Source organism: Entelurus aequoreus, linkage group LG03, assembly GCF_033978785.1.
Source record: "Entelurus aequoreus isolate RoL-2023_Sb linkage group LG03, RoL_Eaeq_v1.1, whole genome shotgun sequence".
In the NCBI taxonomy this organism is placed as follows: domain Eukaryota; kingdom Metazoa; phylum Chordata; class Actinopteri; order Syngnathiformes; family Syngnathidae; genus Entelurus; species Entelurus aequoreus.
The window spans coordinates 60,543,977-60,565,765 of record NC_084733.1 but is presented as its reverse complement, the minus strand read 5'-3'; the positions used below and the strand labels follow the sequence as shown (position 1 = coordinate 60,565,765).

The window sequence follows — 21,789 nt, the reverse complement described above, 5'->3', positions numbered from 1 at the left end:
GTGTTGATGAGCAGATGAGGGCTGGATGGCGTAGGTGGAGCGCTAATGTTTTTATCACAGCTCTGTGAGGTCCCGTTGCTAAGTTAGCTTCAATGGCGTCGTTAGCAACAGCATTTTTAAGCTTCGCCAAGCTGGAAATTATTAACCGTGTATTAACATGTCCATGGTTTAATAGTATTGTTGATCTTCTGTCTATCCTTCCAGTCAGTGGTTTATTTATTTTGTTTCTATCTGCATTAGAGCCCGATGCTATCACGTTAGCTCAGTAGCTAAAGAGCTTCACCGATGTATTGTCGTGGAGATAAAAGTCACTGTAATGTCCATTTCGCGTTCTCGACTCTCATTTTCAAGAGGATATAGTATCCGAGGTGGTTTAAAATACAAATCCGTGATCCACAATAGAAAAAGGAGAAAGTGTGGAATCCAATGAACCCTTGTACCTAAGTTACGGTCAGAGCGAAAAAAGATACGTCCTGCACTGCATTCTAGTCCTTCACTCTCACGTTCCTCATCCACAAATCTTTCATTCTCGCTCAAATTAAATGGGGTAATCGTCGCTTTCTCGGTCCGAATGTCTCTCGCTGCATTGTAAACAATAGAGAGAGAGAGAGAATAGTTTTATTGCCATTGTTTGAGAACGGGTTCACAAACTAGGAATTTTTCTTGGTGCAAACGTGCGACATAAAACACATATAACACATATTTGGTATAAAAAGAACTGTGACTGAGCTATCAGATAGACTTAGAAGGGATTCAAGGAATTCAAGGAGCTGCTGTTAGGAGTTCTTGTTCATTTGCCTGATGGCCGAGGGGAAAAAACTGTTCAGGTGGCGGGAGGTGTGGGTCTGGATGGAGCGTAGTCTCCTGCCTGAGGGGAGAGGGGAGAATAGTGTGTGTCCAGGGTGAGAAGAGTCAGCTGTGATCCGACCCACACGCCTCCTGGTCCTGGAGGAGAACAAGTCCTGGAGGGATGGGAGCTTGCAGCCAATCACCTTCTCCGCAGCACGTACGATGCGTTGCAGTCTATTCTTATCCTGGACTGTGGCGCCGGGGAACCACACTGATGGAGGAGGTCAGGATGGACTCTATGATGGCTGAGTAAAACTGCACCAGCATCTCGGTCTGCACCTTAAGTTTCCTCAGCTGCCGCAGGAAGTACATCCTCTGCTGGGCCTTCTTGATGAGGGAGCTGATGGTCAGCTCCCACTTGAGGTCCTGGGTGATGGTGGTGCCCAAGAAACGGAAGGAGTCCACAATGGGGACGGGGTGGGAGAGTCAATCAGGGTGAGGGGGGATGGTGGGGCTGTGACTTTCCTGAAGTCCATGATCATCTCCACTGTTTTCTGGGCGTTCAGCTCCAGGTTATTGAGGCTGCACCAGGACGTCAGCCGGTCTACCTCTCTCCTGTAGGCGGACTCATCGCCATTCGAGATGAGCCCGATGAGGGTGGTGTCATCCGCAAACTTGAGCAGTTTTATGGATTGGTGACTGGAGGTGCAGCAGTTTGTATACAGGGAGAAGAGCCAGGGGGAGAGTACACAGCCCTGAGGAGTACCAGTGTTTGTGGTTCGACTGTCCGAGACAATCTTCCCCAGCCTTACGTGCTGTCTTCGGTCTGTCATTAATCCAACTGCAGAGGGAGTCGGGCACGCTGAGCTGGTAGAGCTTGTCTCGTAGCAGTCCAGGGAGGATGGTGTTGAAGGCAGAGCTGAAGTCCACAAACAGGATCCTAGCGTAGGTTCCTGGGGAGTCCAGATGCTCCAGGATGAAGTGGAGGGCCAGGTTCACTGCATCATCCACAGACCTGTTGGCTCTGTAGGCGAACTGCAGTGGGTCCAGGAGGGGGGCGGTGATGTCCTTGAGGTGGGGCAGGACCAAGCGCTCAAAGGACTTCATGACCACAGACGTCAGCGCGACCGGCCTGTAGTCATTTAGTCCTGTGATCCGTGCTTTCTTGGGGACAGGGACAATGGTAGAGGTCTTAAAGCAGGACGGCACGCGGCATAGCTCCAGAGAGGTGTTAAAAATGTCAGTGAAGACAGGAGCCAGCTGGTCCGCACAGTGTCTGAGAGTGGAGGGGGAGACACCATCCGGCCCGGGGGCCTTCCGCATATTCAGCTTCAAGAACTGCCGGCGTACATCCTCTTCTTTAACGGAGAGGGTCTTTACAGTCTTATTGTGTTTTTGGAGTCCTGTGATGTCATTGGAGTCCTTTGAGTCCTTTAACTCCTTTAATGATGTGCTGGCATTGGTGGGGAGGGTGATGGTGGGGGGAGCATGGCTTTGATGAGCTGAAGGCCGTTCATGACGACAGTAATGTGTGTTGAGGCCCTGAGCGAGAGTCCGGTCATTCAGGGCCTGGGGGGTTTTGGGCTTATAGTTCGTAAGGGCCCTTAGACCTCTCCAAACTGCAGCAGAATCATTGGAGCGGAACTGTTCCTGTAGACGGTTAGAGTACACAAATTTAGCTTTCTCCACTTCCCTGGTGAAGTGGTACTTCGCTTCTCTGTATGTACTTCGGTCCCCGCTTCTCCACGCAGCCTCCTTCTTCTTGCGCAGCTGTCGGAGCTTGGGTGTGAACCAGGGCTTGTCGTTGTTATAACAAACCCTAGTGCGCGTTGGAATGATGCGCGCCTCATTGAACTGTATGTATTAGGTCACAGTGTCCGTATACTCGTCCAGATTGTTCGTGGCCGCTCCAATTGCCTCCCAGTCTGTCGTTTCCCAACAAGCACGCAACTCGTCCACAGACTCGGCGGTGAAACACTTAATGTTCCTCATAACAGGTTTAGCCAGTTTCAGTCTCTGTCTGTATGAAGGGATTAAGTGCACCATCACGTGATCTGATAGTCCAAGAGCAGCGCGCGGGACTGCATGAAAAGCCTTGCTCAATTAATATAGTAGGGAAATGTGAGCAGCCCTCCAGCCTGTGATGTCACACTACTTCCGGTAGGGGCAAGGCTTTTTTTTTTATCAGCGACCAAAAGTTGCAAACTTTATTGTCGTTCTCTACTAAATCCTTTCAGCAAAAGTATGGCAATATCGTGAAATGATCAAGTATGACACATAGAATGGATCTGCTATCCCCGTTTAAATAAAAAAAATTCATTTCAGTAGGCCTTTAAATAAAATCAAAGTCTGCATCTTATATAGTGAACATCAGCAAAAAAACGATTACACACAAAATGTAGTCTATTAGCCATAAAAGTTTATTTGTTCATAGGGTTGCAAATATATATTTCTCCTTTAGCCGTGATGCTAATTTTCTATATGTTAAATCCCATTCATTTATGCTAACAATGTTAGCAATCCGAATTTACCTTTTTTGTGATTTGTAAAGTTCTACGAGCAAATACTAAATCAAAACGTGTAGTTTCTTCTACCTTCTGTTCTGCTAGCCATTCTGTTGTCATACAAGAATGTAGGTTGTAGTTTGATTTAGCATGCTGATTGAGTGTTCATTTATTTATCTAGCCTATGGATGGATGGATGGATTTCTATTCTATTCATCAGTAAAATATTTTTAAAGACTACTCCAATTGTTTAGCTGACTATTTATATCTGTGTGTGGCATTGCATTAGTGTTTTACAAGAATCAATAAATACAAACTGAATAATGCCACGTATGATGTGTGGAGACATTTCACCCCAACCAAAGTAGGCGGAAAGGCTGTGTACATTTGCAAATACTGTGCAAAGAGCTACGTCAAAAATGCCACAAAGATGCAGCAGCATATATACAAGTGCCCAATAATAAATAATTATTGTAATTCCCCAATTAATTCCCATATATTCCCATGGACGGAGTCCAACTTTGAATAATCAAAAAATGGTCAATATTTCCAAACTTCCCGAGCTTAACTTCCCATGGTAACTTTCCGGAAAGTTTCTGGAAATTTACCGGAAACTTTCCACCCCTTTGCAACCCTATTTGTTTAGCATTAAGATGGTATTTATTGCATTAGGTTAATAACAGAACATCAAAACACTAAATACACTTAGAAGAAGCCATGAGTGCTACAATATTTCTCTTTAAAGTGTTAAAACATTCAAACCGCAACAACTCCTTCACAGATAGCAAGCGATGATTGAAACATTAGCAAAACCAGAAGTAGAAAGCACATTTTCGAAGTAAAGGGTTTCCTAACAAATGTTTCCACACGAATGTGCATAAACATGCAGAATTCGTAACAAGCAGTGCCAAATCTGTTAGTGGTGATCCAAATTAATCCATAGTGGGCCTATCACAAATAAATGAACACAGTATTTCCTGGACTATAAGCCTCTACTTTTTCCCAATGCTGCGGCTTATGAAACGGCGTGGCGACCTAATGGATTTTTCTTCCCCAACGGCCATGTTTTGTATTCAACAAATAGTTTTCATATTACGCCGACAGACACACTGAAAATGTGAGTTATTGTTTGTGTTATGGCGCCATCTTTTAGACGAGTTCGCTCCCTGCAGATGCTGCAGGTTGACAATGTACTTCCCGTTTTCCTGCCAGAAGTGTATTCGTCCATAGCGTTTCTGTTCGAAATAACTCTCAAAGCAACATTTGTAGGTATTACAATATAACAAATCATACTTAAGTGTTTCATTTGTGATGTTTGTAGCAGTGTTTTCATGCATATTTGTAGGTGCTATTGAAGTGTAATCAAGCCAACGTTGTTAGAATTAGCGAATATGCTACTACGTTTACAAGTGAGTGTTTTAGGATTATTAACGTACAATGGCATTATTTTTGTATTGTTTCAGCTTTGTTAATTTACAAAAATGTCACAGTGGAGTTATTGAGTCTGAGTAGCTGATTGGAGGGCTTGCTTCTGCAGCAAGTGGGTTCATGATGATGACTTCTGTTTTGTTTGATCAGCTGTTTTACTGCTGTGTGACAGACAAAGTTTGGAAACAATTAAGGTACGTAAATAAACATTTACAATACATTTCGCACCGGTAAATATATGCGGCTGATGGTCCGGTGCGGCTAATATATGACAAATATTTATTTCTTCTAAAACTTGGTGGGTCTGGCTTAAATCCAGATGTGTTAACTAGCCAGGAAATTACAGTACAGTGCTGTACGATGTGACACATTTAATCGCAAATGGGCCTAAAAAATAGACCTTGCGACTTAAAAAAAAAACAAACAAAAAAAACAATAGCACGTGTGTGAAAAGGAATTTCAACCCATTAATTGCATTTTGCTCCTAAAAGAAATCCATCCAAATTTGATCAAACTAGAGTAAAATGTTTTCCCATCTGTATAGTATGTTTGAAATGAATTCAAACCATAACCATTGAAAAAATGGATTATGATTAACGTGGAAGTGTTGATCACTTGCGCCGAGAGCCCCCAAAATTAAAAAACAAGACATTGTGCAGATATTTAGTTAAGTCAAGAGATATTTCCATTTATGTGTTAGTTTATAGGCCAAACTATATCGGGATATCCCTACATTTGTGTTAGCGACAGTGCTAGCACAGTTTAGGGATGTTCTGGGTTTGAGTGTTGCAGTAGGATGGCATTGTGTTTATATATATAAGGGCACATGTGTACCTTGTTTGAGTAAGGAAATAAATAAGGAAATTGTGATGTTTAGGACAATTTATATTGCTACAAAAACCTTTCGGTGCTACTAGTGAAAAAGCTAAGCGTACAGCACTGCAGTATATGGGAAACACTGGTCCCACTTGGAACACATTGAGTGAGGAGTGGAAAGTTTAGCTGCTTTACATTACAGTAGGGTTGTCCCGATACCAACAATTTAGTACCGGCACCAAAATGTACTACTATGGACTGTACTCTCACAATATTATGCTAGATCCACTCGACGTCCATTGCACCGGTCACCCTGGGGGTGGTCCCCACATCTGCGGTCCCGTCCAAGGTTTCTCATTGTCATCCCATTGGGTTGAGTTTTTTCTTGCCTTGATGTGAGATCTGAGCCGAGGATGTCGTTGTGGCTTGTGCAGCCCTTTGAGACACTCGTGATTTAGGGCTATATAAGTAAACATTGATTGATCCATCCATCCATTTTCTACCGCTTGTCCCTATCAATTATTAGTAAATACTAAAAACAAAACTATGGATAAATGTACACAGATAAGCCATGTAACAGGTAAAACACACTTTTGTTAAAGATAAAACACAAATTGCAGCAATTTGTTACAAAATTCAGTCATTTCACTTGCATTAGTAGACGCAATTGGACGGTCTTAACTCCGCTAATATTTGGCATAAAGCCAAGCAGCTGTGTGCACGTCTACGTATCTACATGTCCACAGCAGGGGAGCTGGTTAATTTATGAGAGTAGCGTATGTGAATTTGAAAGAATGGCAATGTGTTGGCTGAGTGACGTCAGTGAGTGAGTGGGCGAGTAAAGAGAGAGCAGAAAAGAGTCGTCTTGTACTCCATGCCACTGGACCCTGACCTGATTCTGTCAAGGATCGTGTGGTGACTGTCTGTGCACCAGTCTCCCCATGTAAAACGAAGTCACGCACAGGTATCCTCCATAAAGGGATACCAGGAGGATCGTCTTACTCGTTCGAGTGACCGCCGATGATGAAAGAGAGAAAGAGAGAGAGGGAGCGGGCGCACTGCGCAGTAGAAGTATGACTAATAATAAAAACTAACAAAGCAACCTGATTGCCACGAATTGGCAGACTCATCATTCTGACCCGAATGCGGAGATTAGCCGACCCATTGCCGGGTAAAATGAAGGGTCTTAACCCCGGCGAAAACATCGACCCTGAAGAGAACGTCTCCCCTCTGCTCCTCGACTACGGTCTGCATGGGAGCAGAAGAGCTGGAAAGATGCAACAACTAAATTACCTGTCACTCTTTATAACTCTTTGTGCAGATCTGAATGGTTATATTTTTTAAATGTTTACCTAAGTTTGAAGCAAAAGTGGTAATACTAATCGCCACATTTGGCGAGACATGTTTTAAAGCAACACTTGTAGCGCGGCGCATCCCTGTTTAAAGCGTCACCTTTATCGTTAGTTTTGAAGCCCAATTACCTCCATATTGCGCTTCATGCACCCTCTTTAATTTCCGTTTTTTGCCATTCTTGCACTCCACGATGTTATTGCTAGTATGCCCTTTGTGTGTGCGTTCTGACACACTCAACATCATAGTCACCACCGCACAGCGGCATTTGGATGAAAGAACGGTACTGGTATTTTTAGTTAGTATAGTACCGATTGCAATTAATTATTATCGCAGTACTTTATTAGTATCGGTGTACCGTACAACCATACGTTATAGTTATGCGTAGACTACTCTAGAGTTGCCCAAACTCGTTCCACTCAAAGCCACAAACGTGAAGAAATACAGTGCAACCCAAAATATAGTAAGAGGGAGTCGTGGTTAGTGACAGACTAAGGAGAAGCCGTAGCTAAAAAGCTCTCTTCTATCATTAAAGTCTCATGTTTGGGAACACTTGTCATTCCAGGTAACATACCCAAATTGACAAAGACAAAGGGATAAGATGAAAGTAGTGTGGCATCATTGTTCAGTAGAGAGGGTGAACCGAGCAACAAGCTAAAACTATTGTTGCACTTCAACCAATAAGAACTTTCATTTACTAAAAAAATATATTAATTCACACATTCCCACTGTTCAAACTGTATCAGATTTATGTTTCATTTTCAAATACATTAAAGCTGTTGACAAAAATGCTAAGCAGTTTTATTTTGAATTTTGTTGCAACTATTGTTAATATAGAATGATTGAAATAAATTGACTAAATCTATGGTATAATGTATGAACATGTAATGTCCCATACCATTAAGGATATCGCCATCTTGTAGCGGTCTTCGGTCTGGGATTCCATGGCAGATTACTTCATTGACAGACGTGCAGCAGGATTTGGGGAAGTTGTAGTAGTTTAGAGGAGAAGGGTAGCAGTGCCTTGCTGTACAAGCCTGAACAGACAAATAGGAAGTTAACACTGAATATTGGATCAAATTAGGGACCTTACGTGGTTGCTGTGTTCATATTGGGATATTAGATAAGTTTAAGTAGGATAATAATACTATAGTCAGTTCTTTAACCATAATAAATCAAATAACTCCCCAGACAACATGCAGTTAACTGTAAGCAGAATGCAGATGACAGAGCAATTCTACAGAATAATTCCCATGTCCGTGATGGATCATTTATTAGTTCTTCTTGTGATGTTAATCTTCTAGAGTAATCCAACAGATTCCATACTTACTTCAGATAAACTACAAGTTTGACAGCAGAGGGGACATTATTGATTACTAATAATTTGTTATGTGAAATAATTTCCATTTATGTGCATACCAGATGTACTGCGTGGTCAATTTCTTCTGTTGTAACACCTGGTTTCACCATTAGAGCTGCAATATCAAGGACTTCTCTTGCCAGCTGCAATTGAAAATCACAAAAATAATACATGATACATAAACCAAAACAAGGGCTGTCAGTGCATGTAATACAACAAATTATTTCACGTTACCTTGCATACCACTCTCATGCACTCGATGTCCTCAGGAGAGAGGATCTTGATTTGTGATGTTCCTTTTAGAAACTGCTCAGATTCAGACATCCCTGGGAGAAAAACAATTGCAATAAGTGACATGATACAGACAATAGAAACTTTGATGAAGCTGTGGACAATTCTGTCCAGTGACATTGCCTATACATACACACTTAGTCACTGGTGGACAAACGAAAAATCACTAAAGGTCAGTAAAGTGGTACATCAGTTTACAAGTGCCCTCTTACAAATTGTATGAAATACCAGCTGTCTCCTGGCTAGTTACAGTATATCAAACTTATATCTGTCAGTAGACGCAATACGGAAGCGCTAAAAACTACATGACTGACGGGGCGAAGACGCAGTCAAAGTGGAGGCCCTAAAATAAGTATGGTGTCATTCCCGGGCCGCCAGTTGAATAGCCCTGCTCTACAACATGTGGTACTGCTGTGGTAAGCGGGTGTGCCTTCTTCCATATGGTGTGAATGCATGGATATAAATGCATATGGTTCAGAACAGTTAATTTTTTTGTAAACTTTGACATAAATAGTATAAATGGTGTGGTTTATTTACAGCTGAATCTAGTTATCTACATTTTTAAAAAACAGCAAGTTTAACCATACTAGGTATAGAGAATGAAAATGCATGTTTACGGTTTTATCATATCTACCCAACTGTTGGGTCTGTTCTTAAAATAAAATTCTGATTTGTCTATTTTTTTTATTCTTGTACATACCTGTTGCACACCATCACTCTATGTTATGTCCATTTGTGTGTTTAGTAGGGGTGTAACGGTACACAAAAAATTTGGTTCGGTACGTACCTCGGTTTAGAGGTCATGGTTCGGTTCATTTTCGGTGCAGTAAGAAAACAACAAAATATACATTTTTTGGTTATTTATTTACCAAATTTGTAAACAATGGCTTTATCCTTTTAACATTGGGAACACTATAATAATTCTGCCCACGTTAATCAACATTAAACTGCCTCAAGTTGTTGCTCAGATTAAATAAAATGACAAAACTTTTTTTCTACATATAAAAAGTGCAACATTAAACAGTTTCAAGTCAACTCATCATGCTGAATTTATTACAGCATTTGGGAAGCCTGTAGTTGATTTTTAATATGTAAATGTTATATTTTTATCAACATGTGATAGCAGGGACCCTGCCGTTCAAAACTAGGCTGCTCCATTACTAATGATTACACACACACACACACACCGCAAAATGAGCTAACGTTACGCTAAAAGCTAATTAGCCTTCACCTCAAGCCAGGACTGTGAGGAGCTGAAGCTGCAGTTTGTTTCTAGAACGTCAACGGGCTCATAGTGATGTTACTAGTAGTTGACTGGGAGGTGTTTATTTTAATTTGGGGAGAGTCCGCTGCCTGATGCTCACCTGCTAAACGCTAAGCACTGACTACATGCGCTCTGAATACGCACTGCTGATTGGCTGTTACCGCTCTGAATACGCACTGCTGATTGGCTGTTACCGCTATGGTTGTAACCAATCAGATGGTTGTGTGGGTGGGACAATGCTGGGTGCTGTGTAGGAGACAGAGGCATAAGAAGCAGAGCAGCTTGTTAAGACTTTAGTTTAGGCGGCTACTTAATATGTTCATGTGGAAACTCGTTCGGTACACCTCCGAACCAAAACGGTTCAATACAAATACACGTACCGTTACACACCTAGTGTTTAGTGGTCTTATTAAAGGTTTGTATATATATTATATAAATATATCTGACAATGGGGTGAGTTAGTACAATATTTGCGTGTGGATTTGGGCTGATCTGGACCAAAAAGTCCAGGGCCCAATTTTTGTCCAAGTCCACCCATAGTGTATACAGACTACACTAGATCGTATCAAAGTGTCATTTCTTCAGTGCTGTCCCATAAATATAAATATTTGCAGAAATGTGAGGGGTGCACTCACTTTTGTGTCGTACTATAAAGACATTATTAATCAAACAGTCGGAACAAACTCAAGCACAATAAATTGGACCAAAAAGAGCACTCTAAAAAGGTCCAACCAAGGATATAACAGTTTATTCCTGAACCCTGTTCCATTTATCAGAACCCAGTGAATGATTATAATTATTCAACATGGTTTCATTAACGGAAAACTAGATAAATGATGGTAAACCAGTGTCTCGCTTGGTCAAAGCCCTGGAATCTGCAAATCATTTGATCTATAATTTATAAAGTCAACAAGATGACTGCTGGGTCAACATCAACAGTTGCTTGGCAACAGTGATTTCAGGCAGGTTTTTCCCAAGTCCAATCCAACCCTTGTTCAAAGAGCAGCTCCATAAAAGACTGATTAATACATTTTTAGAATATGTTTAGGATCATTTGTGCACTTAAAACAGATTTAATAGTGAAAAATAGATTTGACTTAAATACTAGTTTAATATCAGTTCCACTGTAGGACACATTGGTTTGTAGATGACGCCCACTGTTCCCTGAAAAAGCTTCACATGAAAATGAAAAGACGTAACCATAGCTACCAGAGTAAAGCTCTACGAAGGCAGATGACGAGGTTTCCATGGTAACACATTGAATGACTTGCTGAGAGAATAATAAGACAACTATGGGTGAAACAATTATCTAACAGTGAGTGGTGTTGGTCAAATTAACATCCCAAATAGTTCAATGTAAATATTAATAAAATTACCTGTGATTAGGGCTGGGTTAAATAGCCCACAAGTCATTATATATCTTTTATTTTTATGTTACAGGCAATGCAGTGTACAATATACCACATATCTACATTTCAATATGGCTAGTAATCATTTAGATCTTGCGCAGATACAAGATAAGAATCTATATCGTCCTTGTACAAGCACACACAGTACACCAGTAGTTCAACGTAAACATTAATACAATTACCTGTGATTAGGGCTGGATGAAATAGACCACAAGTCATATTATATATATATATATATATATATATATATATATATATATATATATATATATATATATATATATATATATATATATATATATATATATATATATATATATACATATATATAATTTTTATGTAAGAAGCAATGCAGTGTACAATATACCATATTTCCACATTTCAATATGGCTAGTAATCATTTAGAACTAGCGCAGATACAAGATGTTGCGGGTTCGCTCAAAAAACTATATAACCATACAACCAATGATGGCTCAGTCGCAGATTTCGAGTTGGGGATGTGTATTGGACCAACTCTAGGTCACCAGTGCACAGTGTGCAAAAATATATACAGTGCCAAAAATGGGTGAAAAGGAAAAGTAAATACAAAACAAAATAAAGTATTTACAAAATGCAGCAATAAAAAAAAAATAATAATCTGCCGCTCAACAATAACTGTATTTTTCTCCAACTCTCCACAACCAACCTGCTTACTTACTCCCGCTGAATGAACAGTCTCCCTTAAATAGTCCAAGCCCCTCCCTCGGGCATACCACTGACAGGGGAAAAGGGTGAAAAAAACAAGCTTGTACCCTTAATGTACATATCCAGATAATTGACAGTCTTCTTTTTAGGTTCCGTCTAGTCAATGTCGACCTTAAATGATATCATGCACCAGTATTCTCCACTCTGCTCTTTCCACCCCTCTCTCTCTTAGCTCAGCTAATGTCATTCCTGTTGTTTTTGTAATTCTTTCATCCACCTTTGCCTTTGTATTCCCTTTCGACGTTTCCTTTCACATTTTCCAAGCACGATGTCTTTAGCCAAGTTGTTGTTTCTTCTCAAGATATGGCCAACGTAACCTACCTGTTGTTTAGTGATCCTGTCTAATAATGAAATGATTGGTTTAATTTTCTCTAGCACTTCTTTATTTGTGATTCGTTTTGTCCACTGACTTTTTAAGATTCTGCGCCAACACCATAACTCAAAGGCAAATACTTTTCGTGAGTCTTGTTTTTTCAGTGTCCAACTTTCACATCCATAAATTGCTATTGGGAATATTAAAGTCTCTATCATTTTGATCTTGGTGCTTTTTTTTTTTTTTTTTTTTTTTTTTTTTTATAATGTCCTGCCCAGCTTCTCGGGCAAATCATATAGCAGATGTAGATGCCCATATCGGCTGTTCAGATTTACTTTACAAAAGAGAAGTGTAGGATACTTCTCTTGTTGCCTTACTTGTATTTTGACTTTATTAAATGTATTTATATTATCATTTGGTGCAGCCGGGCCGGAGCAGGAGGGGATAGAAAGAGAGAAAAAGGAAGACAGAGGGGGGAATTGTGGGGACAAGAGGGGGATTAGACAGAGAGACAAAAACAACAACAGCAAACACAACAACAACAACAGAGCAACATCAGCAAATACGACATGTACAAATATGATGGTAAAAGTAATAGCAAATAAGCAGTTAGCGAAAATTAAAAAAAAAAAATACAGAAATGACAATGAGCATTATTACACTAAAAATGGAGCAATATGAATACCAATAGAAATAGTGCTATTGATAATAAACAATACCAGTACTTTACCTTTATTATCAACAATACAATTGTTCAAATGCAACAATACATATACGTAATGATAACTTGAGATACGAAAGAATGCAGAAAAATGGAGGGGAAGAAAGAGAAGCAACCTTAACCTTGTAGATTGTTATAGTAACAATAGGTTAAGCTTTGTCAGTGTGCCATGTGTTATACCCAGTTTACCCTAGGGCAACAACGTTAATATATGTTTGATGAAACGTGATTATGTGCATGAGTGTATGTGTGCATATGTACTTGTATATGTACAGTATGTGTATGTGTGCTTGTACAGTGAATGTATATGTACAGTATGTGTATATGTGTGTACAGCGAATGTATATGTACAGTATGTGTATACAGTATGTGTGTTTGAACAGTGAATGTATATGTACAGTATGTGTAAATGTGTGTTTGTACAGTGAATGTATATGTACAGTATATGTATGTGTGTTTGTACAGTGAATGTATGTGTAGTATGTGTATGTGTGTGTTTGTACAGTGAATGTATATGTACAGTATGTGTATATGTATGTTTTTACAGTGAATGTATATGTACAGTATGTGTATACAGTATGTTTGTATAATGAATGTGCGTGTGGATGTACGAACTTTGAGTGTGTAAATATGTACTGTATTTATTTGTATATGTATGTGGGAGCGTAGGTACCTATGTATGTCTGTATGTATGTGTGTGAGTATATGTGAATTTGCATGTACAATACATTTGACTCCCAGTGTGTGCGGGAGCCAGAGTACGGCCCCAGCCTCCCCGAGAACCCATCCCACAAACAGTAGGTGTGGTGCCCAGGGAACCAGGGGCCACCGCCCCCACGCAGCCAAGCCGGACAGCGACAGGAACCCCAGAGCCTGGCCCACCGTGCCGCCCACAAGGGCCAGCAGCAGGCCGCAGACAGACGCACCCGGCAGAGGACAAGGCACGGGAAAAACAGGGGGCAGCCAGACCCCAAGCCAGCGAGAGACCACACCCCACACGGACAGAAAGGCGGGACGCCCCGCCCGAGGGGCCCGGAGACCCCCCGCAACCGGACGGGAAGACCGCCCCCCGCCCCACCGGCAACAGGGCCCCCACGAGCCCCCCCCCCACCCCCGGAGAGCGCGGCGAGGCCAGCCCACGGCCACCCCACCCAAGCCGGCCGCCACAGGACCACCCAGCACGGGGCCACAGGAACCACCCACCCCACCCGCAGGGACCCCAACGATGGAGATGGAACAACCAGCAACCGCCCCGCCGAGTCCCCCCCCCTGAGGTAGGGGAATAAATAAATAAAATAAATAAATACATAATAATAATAATATTAATAAAATATATTAAAAAAAAAAAGGAAAAAAAATAAAAAAATAAATAATTAAATCTATTTATATAAAAAAATAAAATAAATAAATAAATAAATAAAAAAAGAATTAAAAGAAGATCACAGACATGCTGACACACAAGGTCGCTACCCCAACAACTGGCCGACTCGCAGCACCTCGGAATACCCTGCAGCACCAAGCCGCCACAGTAGACGCAGGGACCAGACCCAGCAGGCCCCAACCAAGACGGGCACCCGGAAGGGATGGACGGCGGGACCCAGGAGCTCCAGACACGCAGTCCGGATGCAGTAGCCTGAGGCGCCGACCCCCACCCGACAGGCAGGCCCAGAACGTACCCCCAGAAATATACATACATATATATATACATACACATAAACATACACATGTACACATACACACACATACACATATATATACATACATACATACATACATACATACATACACACACACACATACACATACACAGTTTGTCAGCCCCGACAACCACCACGCGCGCGCGCTGCCACCAGTCACAACATCAGCCACCCCCCTGCACCAGACCCAGCAGCCACGGGCGCCCACACCACAAACAAACGGCAGCAGAAACAGCAGCCACAACACCCCCAGACAGCCAGCACCACCCAATCAAATCAAAGCGATCAAAAAAAAACCCGCGACCGGCAACCACACGCCAACAGGATCACAGATACCAGCCAGCGCCAGCCCGCCAGCAAGCCCAAACGCCAACACGCAAACAAGAGACACCAACACCCCCCCCCCCCCCCCCCCCCCGCCAAAAGACCCCACCACCCCAACCCAAACCCGCACAAACACACCACCGCCCAAACAACCGAGACACAGTATCCAGACCAGACACGGGCGCCGCCACCACATCAAGTCGCCAACAGAGACCCCACAGCGCAAGGTCGGGCCACACGGGCACGGACCCCACCCAACAGGAAGCGAGACCCGCGCGACGCCACACACAAATAAATAATAAGATTAAACAAAAATAACAATAATTAAATAAAATAAAGTAAGTAAATAATAAAAATTATTTAAAAAAAAAAATAATTATAAAATAAAAAATAAATAAATAAATATATCAATATACATACACATACATACATATACACATACATACATACACACATATATACACACACACATATATATATATATATATATATATATATATATATATATATATATATATATATATATATATATATACATATATATATATATATATATATATATACACATTAAAAAAAAATAATAATAATAATAAATTAATAAAAGCCTGGCAGGCCACCAGAACGCAGTCCCCGGAATCCGCGCCGGCCGACGAGGCAATGAGGGGTGCGCCGAACCCCAACACCCCCACATGCATGTGTACAAGGCCCCCAGAGTGTCTACTGTGTAGTTAAAATTAGGAGGTCAGCCATTACAGCCGACCTCCAGTCCCTATTGATGTGTGTACTGTAGCGTGAGTGAGATATGTATGCTTGTGGGAACTAATAATGCGATTAAAATTGGGGGACATCAAGGTCTTGGTGGGTCCCAACCAAGCCGAGCCCTCCAAATCCTAAGTGTCTAATATGCAGCTAAGATTGAGGGATGGACGAGCAGGGGACAAGACAGGAGGACCGGAGCCCCATAGGAGGCATCCTCAACCCCCCGCCATGCCTTCCCGCAGGACAATCCCCCAAAGTCCTATATTTGTGTGACTGTGTGTGCTATAAGTAGGAGGAGTAGAGGGCCCGGACATCCCCCCCAGTCCATGCGGCCGACAACCAGGAACTACGGCCAGGAAGCCGCCCCCCCCACGGCCCGTGACCCACACCAGACCACTTTAGCGTGACGTCACGCGAGCCCACCCCCCGCCAAACAAAGCCAGCCCCCGCCCGCCCCAACCCAACCCCGCAGAGCCCATACCAGCAACCAAACGCAGAAAAACTGCACAGCCCCATGCCCAATGCAAACACCGCATCCCGGCCATCCACACAGCAACGCACCCATACGAGTTCCGGCCAGGGGATGGTGCCCCCCAAACGGGGAAGAAGTCTATGCACCCCGTCCGCACGCCAGCCCCCAAACCAGCCGTCAAGCCAACGCCAGCCAGCCCCCACAACCCCACAAGCGCACAGACACCAGCCACAGTCCCCCAACCACTCCAACCCAACACAGCGACGCCAACCGCCGGCAGTACCACATCAACCATCACCACCACCGCCCGTCCGCAGTGCAAACACCCGCGGCCGCCGAAACCTGAAACAAAAAAAGCGACCTACCCCGTAAACCACAACAACGCACACCCCCATCTACCACAGAGGCCGCCAACCCACCTACCCCAACTCATCCACATACAGGCCAATCGATCCACCGGACATCCACACCCATACACACACCTACACATACATACACACATACATACACACATACATACATAAATGTATATACACATACATACACATACACATACACACATGCATGCATATACACATACACACACACACACATATATACACCTACATACATATACATATGCACACATATACACACACATACATACACCAAAACAAAACAAAAACAAAAACAAAAAATATAAAAAATTAAAATAAAAATTAAAATAATAATAATAATAATAATAATAAATAAAATAAAATAAACCCTTTAAATAAAATAAAATAAAAATAAACATGAGGCCTGGTTGCCAACAGTGTCCAGCGCCACCAAACCCCGCAGCCATACCCGCACGTCCAGGCCCCCCCGCCCACCACCCACCAGGCACCCCATCCGGCAAAAAGCCATAAGGGCCCAGCCCCGCACCCACAGCCGGCATGCCATGGCATCTCTGCAGGCCTGGTGCCGCGATCGGCAATGCACACCGGGGCAGCGACACACACACATGTACCTACATACATACACACAGATTCCACCATACATACATACAAATGTACACACACACACACACACACACACACACACACACACACACACACACACACACACACACACACACACACACACACACACACACACACACACACACACACACACACAGACACGCACGCACCTATATATACATGTAAATAATTTAACAGAATAAATAAAATTTATTAAATAGATAATTAAAAAAAATATATATATAAGTATATATATAAATAAAATTAATAAATAAATAAGGGCGGAGTAAAACACAGGAGGGAGACCCCCGCAGGGCAGTCGGGCAGCACCGCCGGGGCCCCAACAAGGGAGGAAAGCAGCCCCCGCAACCCGGCACCAGGCGGGCCCGCACAGCCGCAGCGTAGGGCGACCCCGGGCAGACCCCGCCCCGCGCCCCAGGGGAAGGAGGAAGCCCACGGACACCCGAAGCCAGAGGGGCACGAGCCGACCCCCGCCCGACAGCGGCAAGGCCCCGGCCCCACGGGCGCAACCCCCCGCCCAACCACCCAAGAGAGGGGCAGCCCCCCACCCAACCCAAGGCGGCCACCCCCAACAGCTCCACCCGCACCCCAACCCCCGCCCAGGCACCCCCATCCACCCCCAGGCCCCAGACCACCCACGGATCGGCCCGCCAGGCCGGCACCAGGGAACACACCCCAGGCCCACCCGACCCCGCGGCACACGGCCCCCCCGGCACCCACGACCCCCCACCCACGGAGCAAGACCCCCGGGACAGAGTCCCAGCCCTGGCCCCCATGGGAATCAGGTCAGGAAATCAATTAGCGGTGCCCAAAGAGATCTGAATTCTGTCAGTTGTTGTTTTGATTCAGCAGACATTCTTTCCATAATTACATAATCTAATAAAATGTTTTTGTAAAGGTTTATACATAAATTATTTTTTGATTTCCAATTCATGAGAATAGTTTTCTTGGCGATGCCTATTGCATTTATAAGGAGGTATGTTTTGTTTATATCAAAGTCATATTAAAGTCTCTATCATTTTGATCTTGGTGCTTAGAATAATGTGGTATCTCTTGAGCATATCATTCAGTTTAACCCTTGGGTGGTGTTCGGGTCTGTGGGACCCGTTTTCGCTTTTTATTAAAAGAAAAATGATACAATTAATGCATTTTTCAAACTGAGACTCACTGGCTTTGGCTCATTTTCTGTGAAGAACATATATCAGTACACATTTAATGAACACACACCATACACCCCCCTTACACATTTCTATTACATATAAGATGTCCGGGGTCCACTGGACCCGGGGCTAATAGAAGTGTGGAAATTGATGTTCTGTGTACCGCATGCACGCACGCGAACACGCAGCAGGCCTAGACGGGGAGGACAGAGTGTAGGTACACAGAACATCAGAGGGTCAAATGTGCGACAAAATGAGCGCAGACAGTGTTGACAAACAATGTTGCAACCTTGTGTGGGAACCGCCGGTGCAGAAACACAAAAGAAGAATCCCTGTGGGATGCAGAAACTGGCAGAGAAATTTCCAACGTTCATATTGTTGTTACTCAGCCAGTGTTTGTGGGTCTTAGACTTAGACTTACTTTTTATTGTCGTTCAAATTTGAACTTTACAGTACAGATAAGAACCACATTTCGTTGCATTAGCTGGTTGGCAGTGCAGGATTAAAAAGCAATAAGGTGCAGATATAAAGAAATAGATTACTATACAGATAAATATATTGCACTTTTGCATAACCATCTACGTTTATGGATGTATGTTATATTGTCTTTATATTCCAGCGAGTTCATCCATTTTTGGGGGGAATTGAGGGGATTATTATGATGCGTTCAAGAGTCTTACGGCCTGAGGGAAGAAGCTGTTACAGAACCTGGAGGTTCTGCTACAGAGGCTGCGGACCTCTTTCTAGAGTCCAGCAGTGAAAACAGTCCTTGGTGGGGTTGGGAGGAGTCTCTGCAGATTTTCCGAGCCCTGGTCAGGCAGCGGCTTTTTGCGATCTCCTGGATAGAAGGAAGAGGAGTCCTGATGATCTTTTCCGCCGTCCTCACCACTCTCTGGAGAGACTTACAGTCTGAGGCACGGCAGGCTCCAGTCCAGACAGAGATACTGTTGGTCAGCAGGCTCTCTATAGTGCCTCTGTAGAATGTGGTGAGAATGGGGGGAGTGTGCTGTGCTCTTTTCATCCGACGCAAAAAGTGCATGCGCTGCTGAGCTCTTATTACAAGGGACCAGGTCATATTGTCAGTTATCTGCACCCCCAGGAACTTGTGCTGCTTACCATCTCCACCGCTGCGCCGTCGAAGAGTGGAGTGTGGCTGGACTGGTGCTTCCTGAAGTCGACGATGATCTCCTTGGGCTTGTCGACGTTCAGGACCAGGTTGTTGGTTCTGCACCAGTCAACCAGATGTTTCACCTCCTCCGTGTAGTCCATGTCGTTGTTGTCACGGATGAGGCCCACTACTGTTGTGTCGTCCGCATACTTCACAATGTGGTTAGTAGTGGACCTGGCGCAGCAGTCATGGGTCATCAACGTGAACAGCAGTGGACTGCTGGGGGGAGCCGGTGCTCAGGGAGATGGCACTGGAGGTGTTGTTGCCCACTCTCACAGACTGTGGTCTGTCTGTGAGGAAGTCAAGCAGCCAGTTGCATAGGGGGGTACTGAATCCAAGGGTGGCCAGTTTGCTCACAAAGTGCTGCGGGATGATGGTGTTGAATGCCGAGTTGAAGTCCAGAAAAAACATCCGCACGTGTGTGTCCTTTCCTTCCAGATGTGCTAAGCTCAGGTGGAGTGCAGAGGAGATGGCGTCCTCTGTGGAGCGGTTAGGGCGATAAGCAAACTGGTATGGGTCGAATGTGGGGGGAAGTCTGGAGACAATGTATTCCTTTACCAGCCTCTCGAAGCACTTCATTTCAGATGTTTTTAGGGATAAGTCAGTATTTTAACATAAAAGTGTTTGATTGTGAGGCATTAAAAGCCACAAGATGCAACGGGTCCATGAGACCCACAAACACTGGCTGAGTAACAACAATATGAACACCACACAAGGGTTAATCAGTGATGCTCTGGCCATTGTTAATCTTCTTTTGATTTCCTTTTGAACATCCCCCGTCTTCATATATTTCACTGCCTTGGAAGCAGAATGACTGCACTACTTCTATGTTTTCTTGATCCAACTTGAACTATCTGTTGTCATTATCTTGGTTTTTTTCCACATTTAAGTATAGGCCCGCCTTAGACCTTTCATTTTTGACTTGAGCTATAACATTTCTAGATGACTGCAGGATTCAGCAAGTAAGGTGTTGTCATCTGCGTATCTTAGATTATTGATATTCAAACCCTCTATTTTGACTCCGATTGCCTCACACTCTTTCAGAACTTTTATGGTTGTATATTCTGCATACAGGTTAAATAGAAGGGGTGATAGTATACAGGACTGTCTCAGAAAATTTGAATATTGTGATAAAGTCCATTATTTTCTGTAATGCAACTAAAAACATGAAAATGTAATACATTCTGGATTCATTACACATCAACTGAAATATTGCAAGCCTTTTATTATTTTAATATTGCTGATTATGGCATACAGCTTAAGAAAACTCAAAAATCCCATCTCAAAAAATTTGAATATTTCCTCAGACCAAGTAAAAAATAAAGATTTATAACAGCAAAACAAAATCAAACATTTGAAAATGTCAATTAATGCACTCAGTACTTGGTTGGGAATCCTTTTGCATGGATTACTGCACCAATGCGGCGCGGCATGGAGGCAATCAGCCTGTGGCGATGCTGAGGTGTTATGGATGCCCAGGATGCTTCAATAGCGGCCTTTAGCTCATTTGCATTATTGGGTCTGGTGTCTTTCAGCTTCTTCTTCACAATACCCCACAAATTCTCTATGGGGTTCAGGTCCGGGGAGTTGGCAGGCCAATCGAGGACGGTAATGCCATGGTCAGTACACCAGTTACTGGTGGTTTTAGCACTGCTGGATCATGCTGGAAAATGAAATCATCATCTCAATAGAGCTTTTCAACAGATGGAAGCATGTAGCCGTATTCCCATGGTCAAGCCACTCCTGAACTCAAGACAATGGAAGAAGCGTCTGACTTGGGCTATGGAAAAGAAGCACTGGACAGTTGCAGAGTGGTCCAGAGTCCTGTTTTCAGACGAAAGCAAGTTTTGTATTTCATTTGGAAGTCAAGGCGCTAGAGTCTAGAGGAAGGCTGGAGAGGAGCAAAATCCAAGTTGCTTGAAATTCAGTGTGAAGTTCCCACAGTCAGCAATGGTTTGGGGAGCCATGTCAGCTGCCGGTGTTGGGCCATTGTATTTCATCAAGTCCAGAGTCAATGCAGCTGTGAACCAAGAGATTTTAGAGCACTACATGCTTCCATCTGTTGAAAAGCTCTATGGCAGGGGTCGGCAACCCGCGGCTCTAGAGCCGCATTGGCTCTTTAGCGCCGCCCTAGTGGCTCTCTGGAGCTTTTTTAAAAATGTATGAAAAATGGAAAAAGATGAGGAAAAAAAAAAGTTTTTGTTTTAATATGGTTTCCG

At 43.3% G+C, this 21,789-nt stretch overlaps 1 protein-coding gene across 1 annotated transcript in view; it reads right to left on the bottom strand.

Moving 5' to 3' along the window:
- The window catches only part of metap1 (methionyl aminopeptidase 1), a 108,427-nt gene that overhangs the window by 18,246 nt on the left and 68,392 nt on the right, over window positions 1-21,789 (bottom strand). Inside the window, exons 5-7 of the mRNA XM_062042330.1 lie at window positions 8,482-8,573; window positions 8,307-8,390; window positions 7,786-7,924 (exon numbers count right to left, since the gene is read on the bottom strand). Coding sequence (XP_061898314.1) covers window positions 7,786-7,924; window positions 8,307-8,390; window positions 8,482-8,573 — 315 coding nt within the window. The remainder of the gene's footprint in view (window positions 1-7,785; window positions 7,925-8,306; window positions 8,391-8,481; window positions 8,574-21,789) is intronic.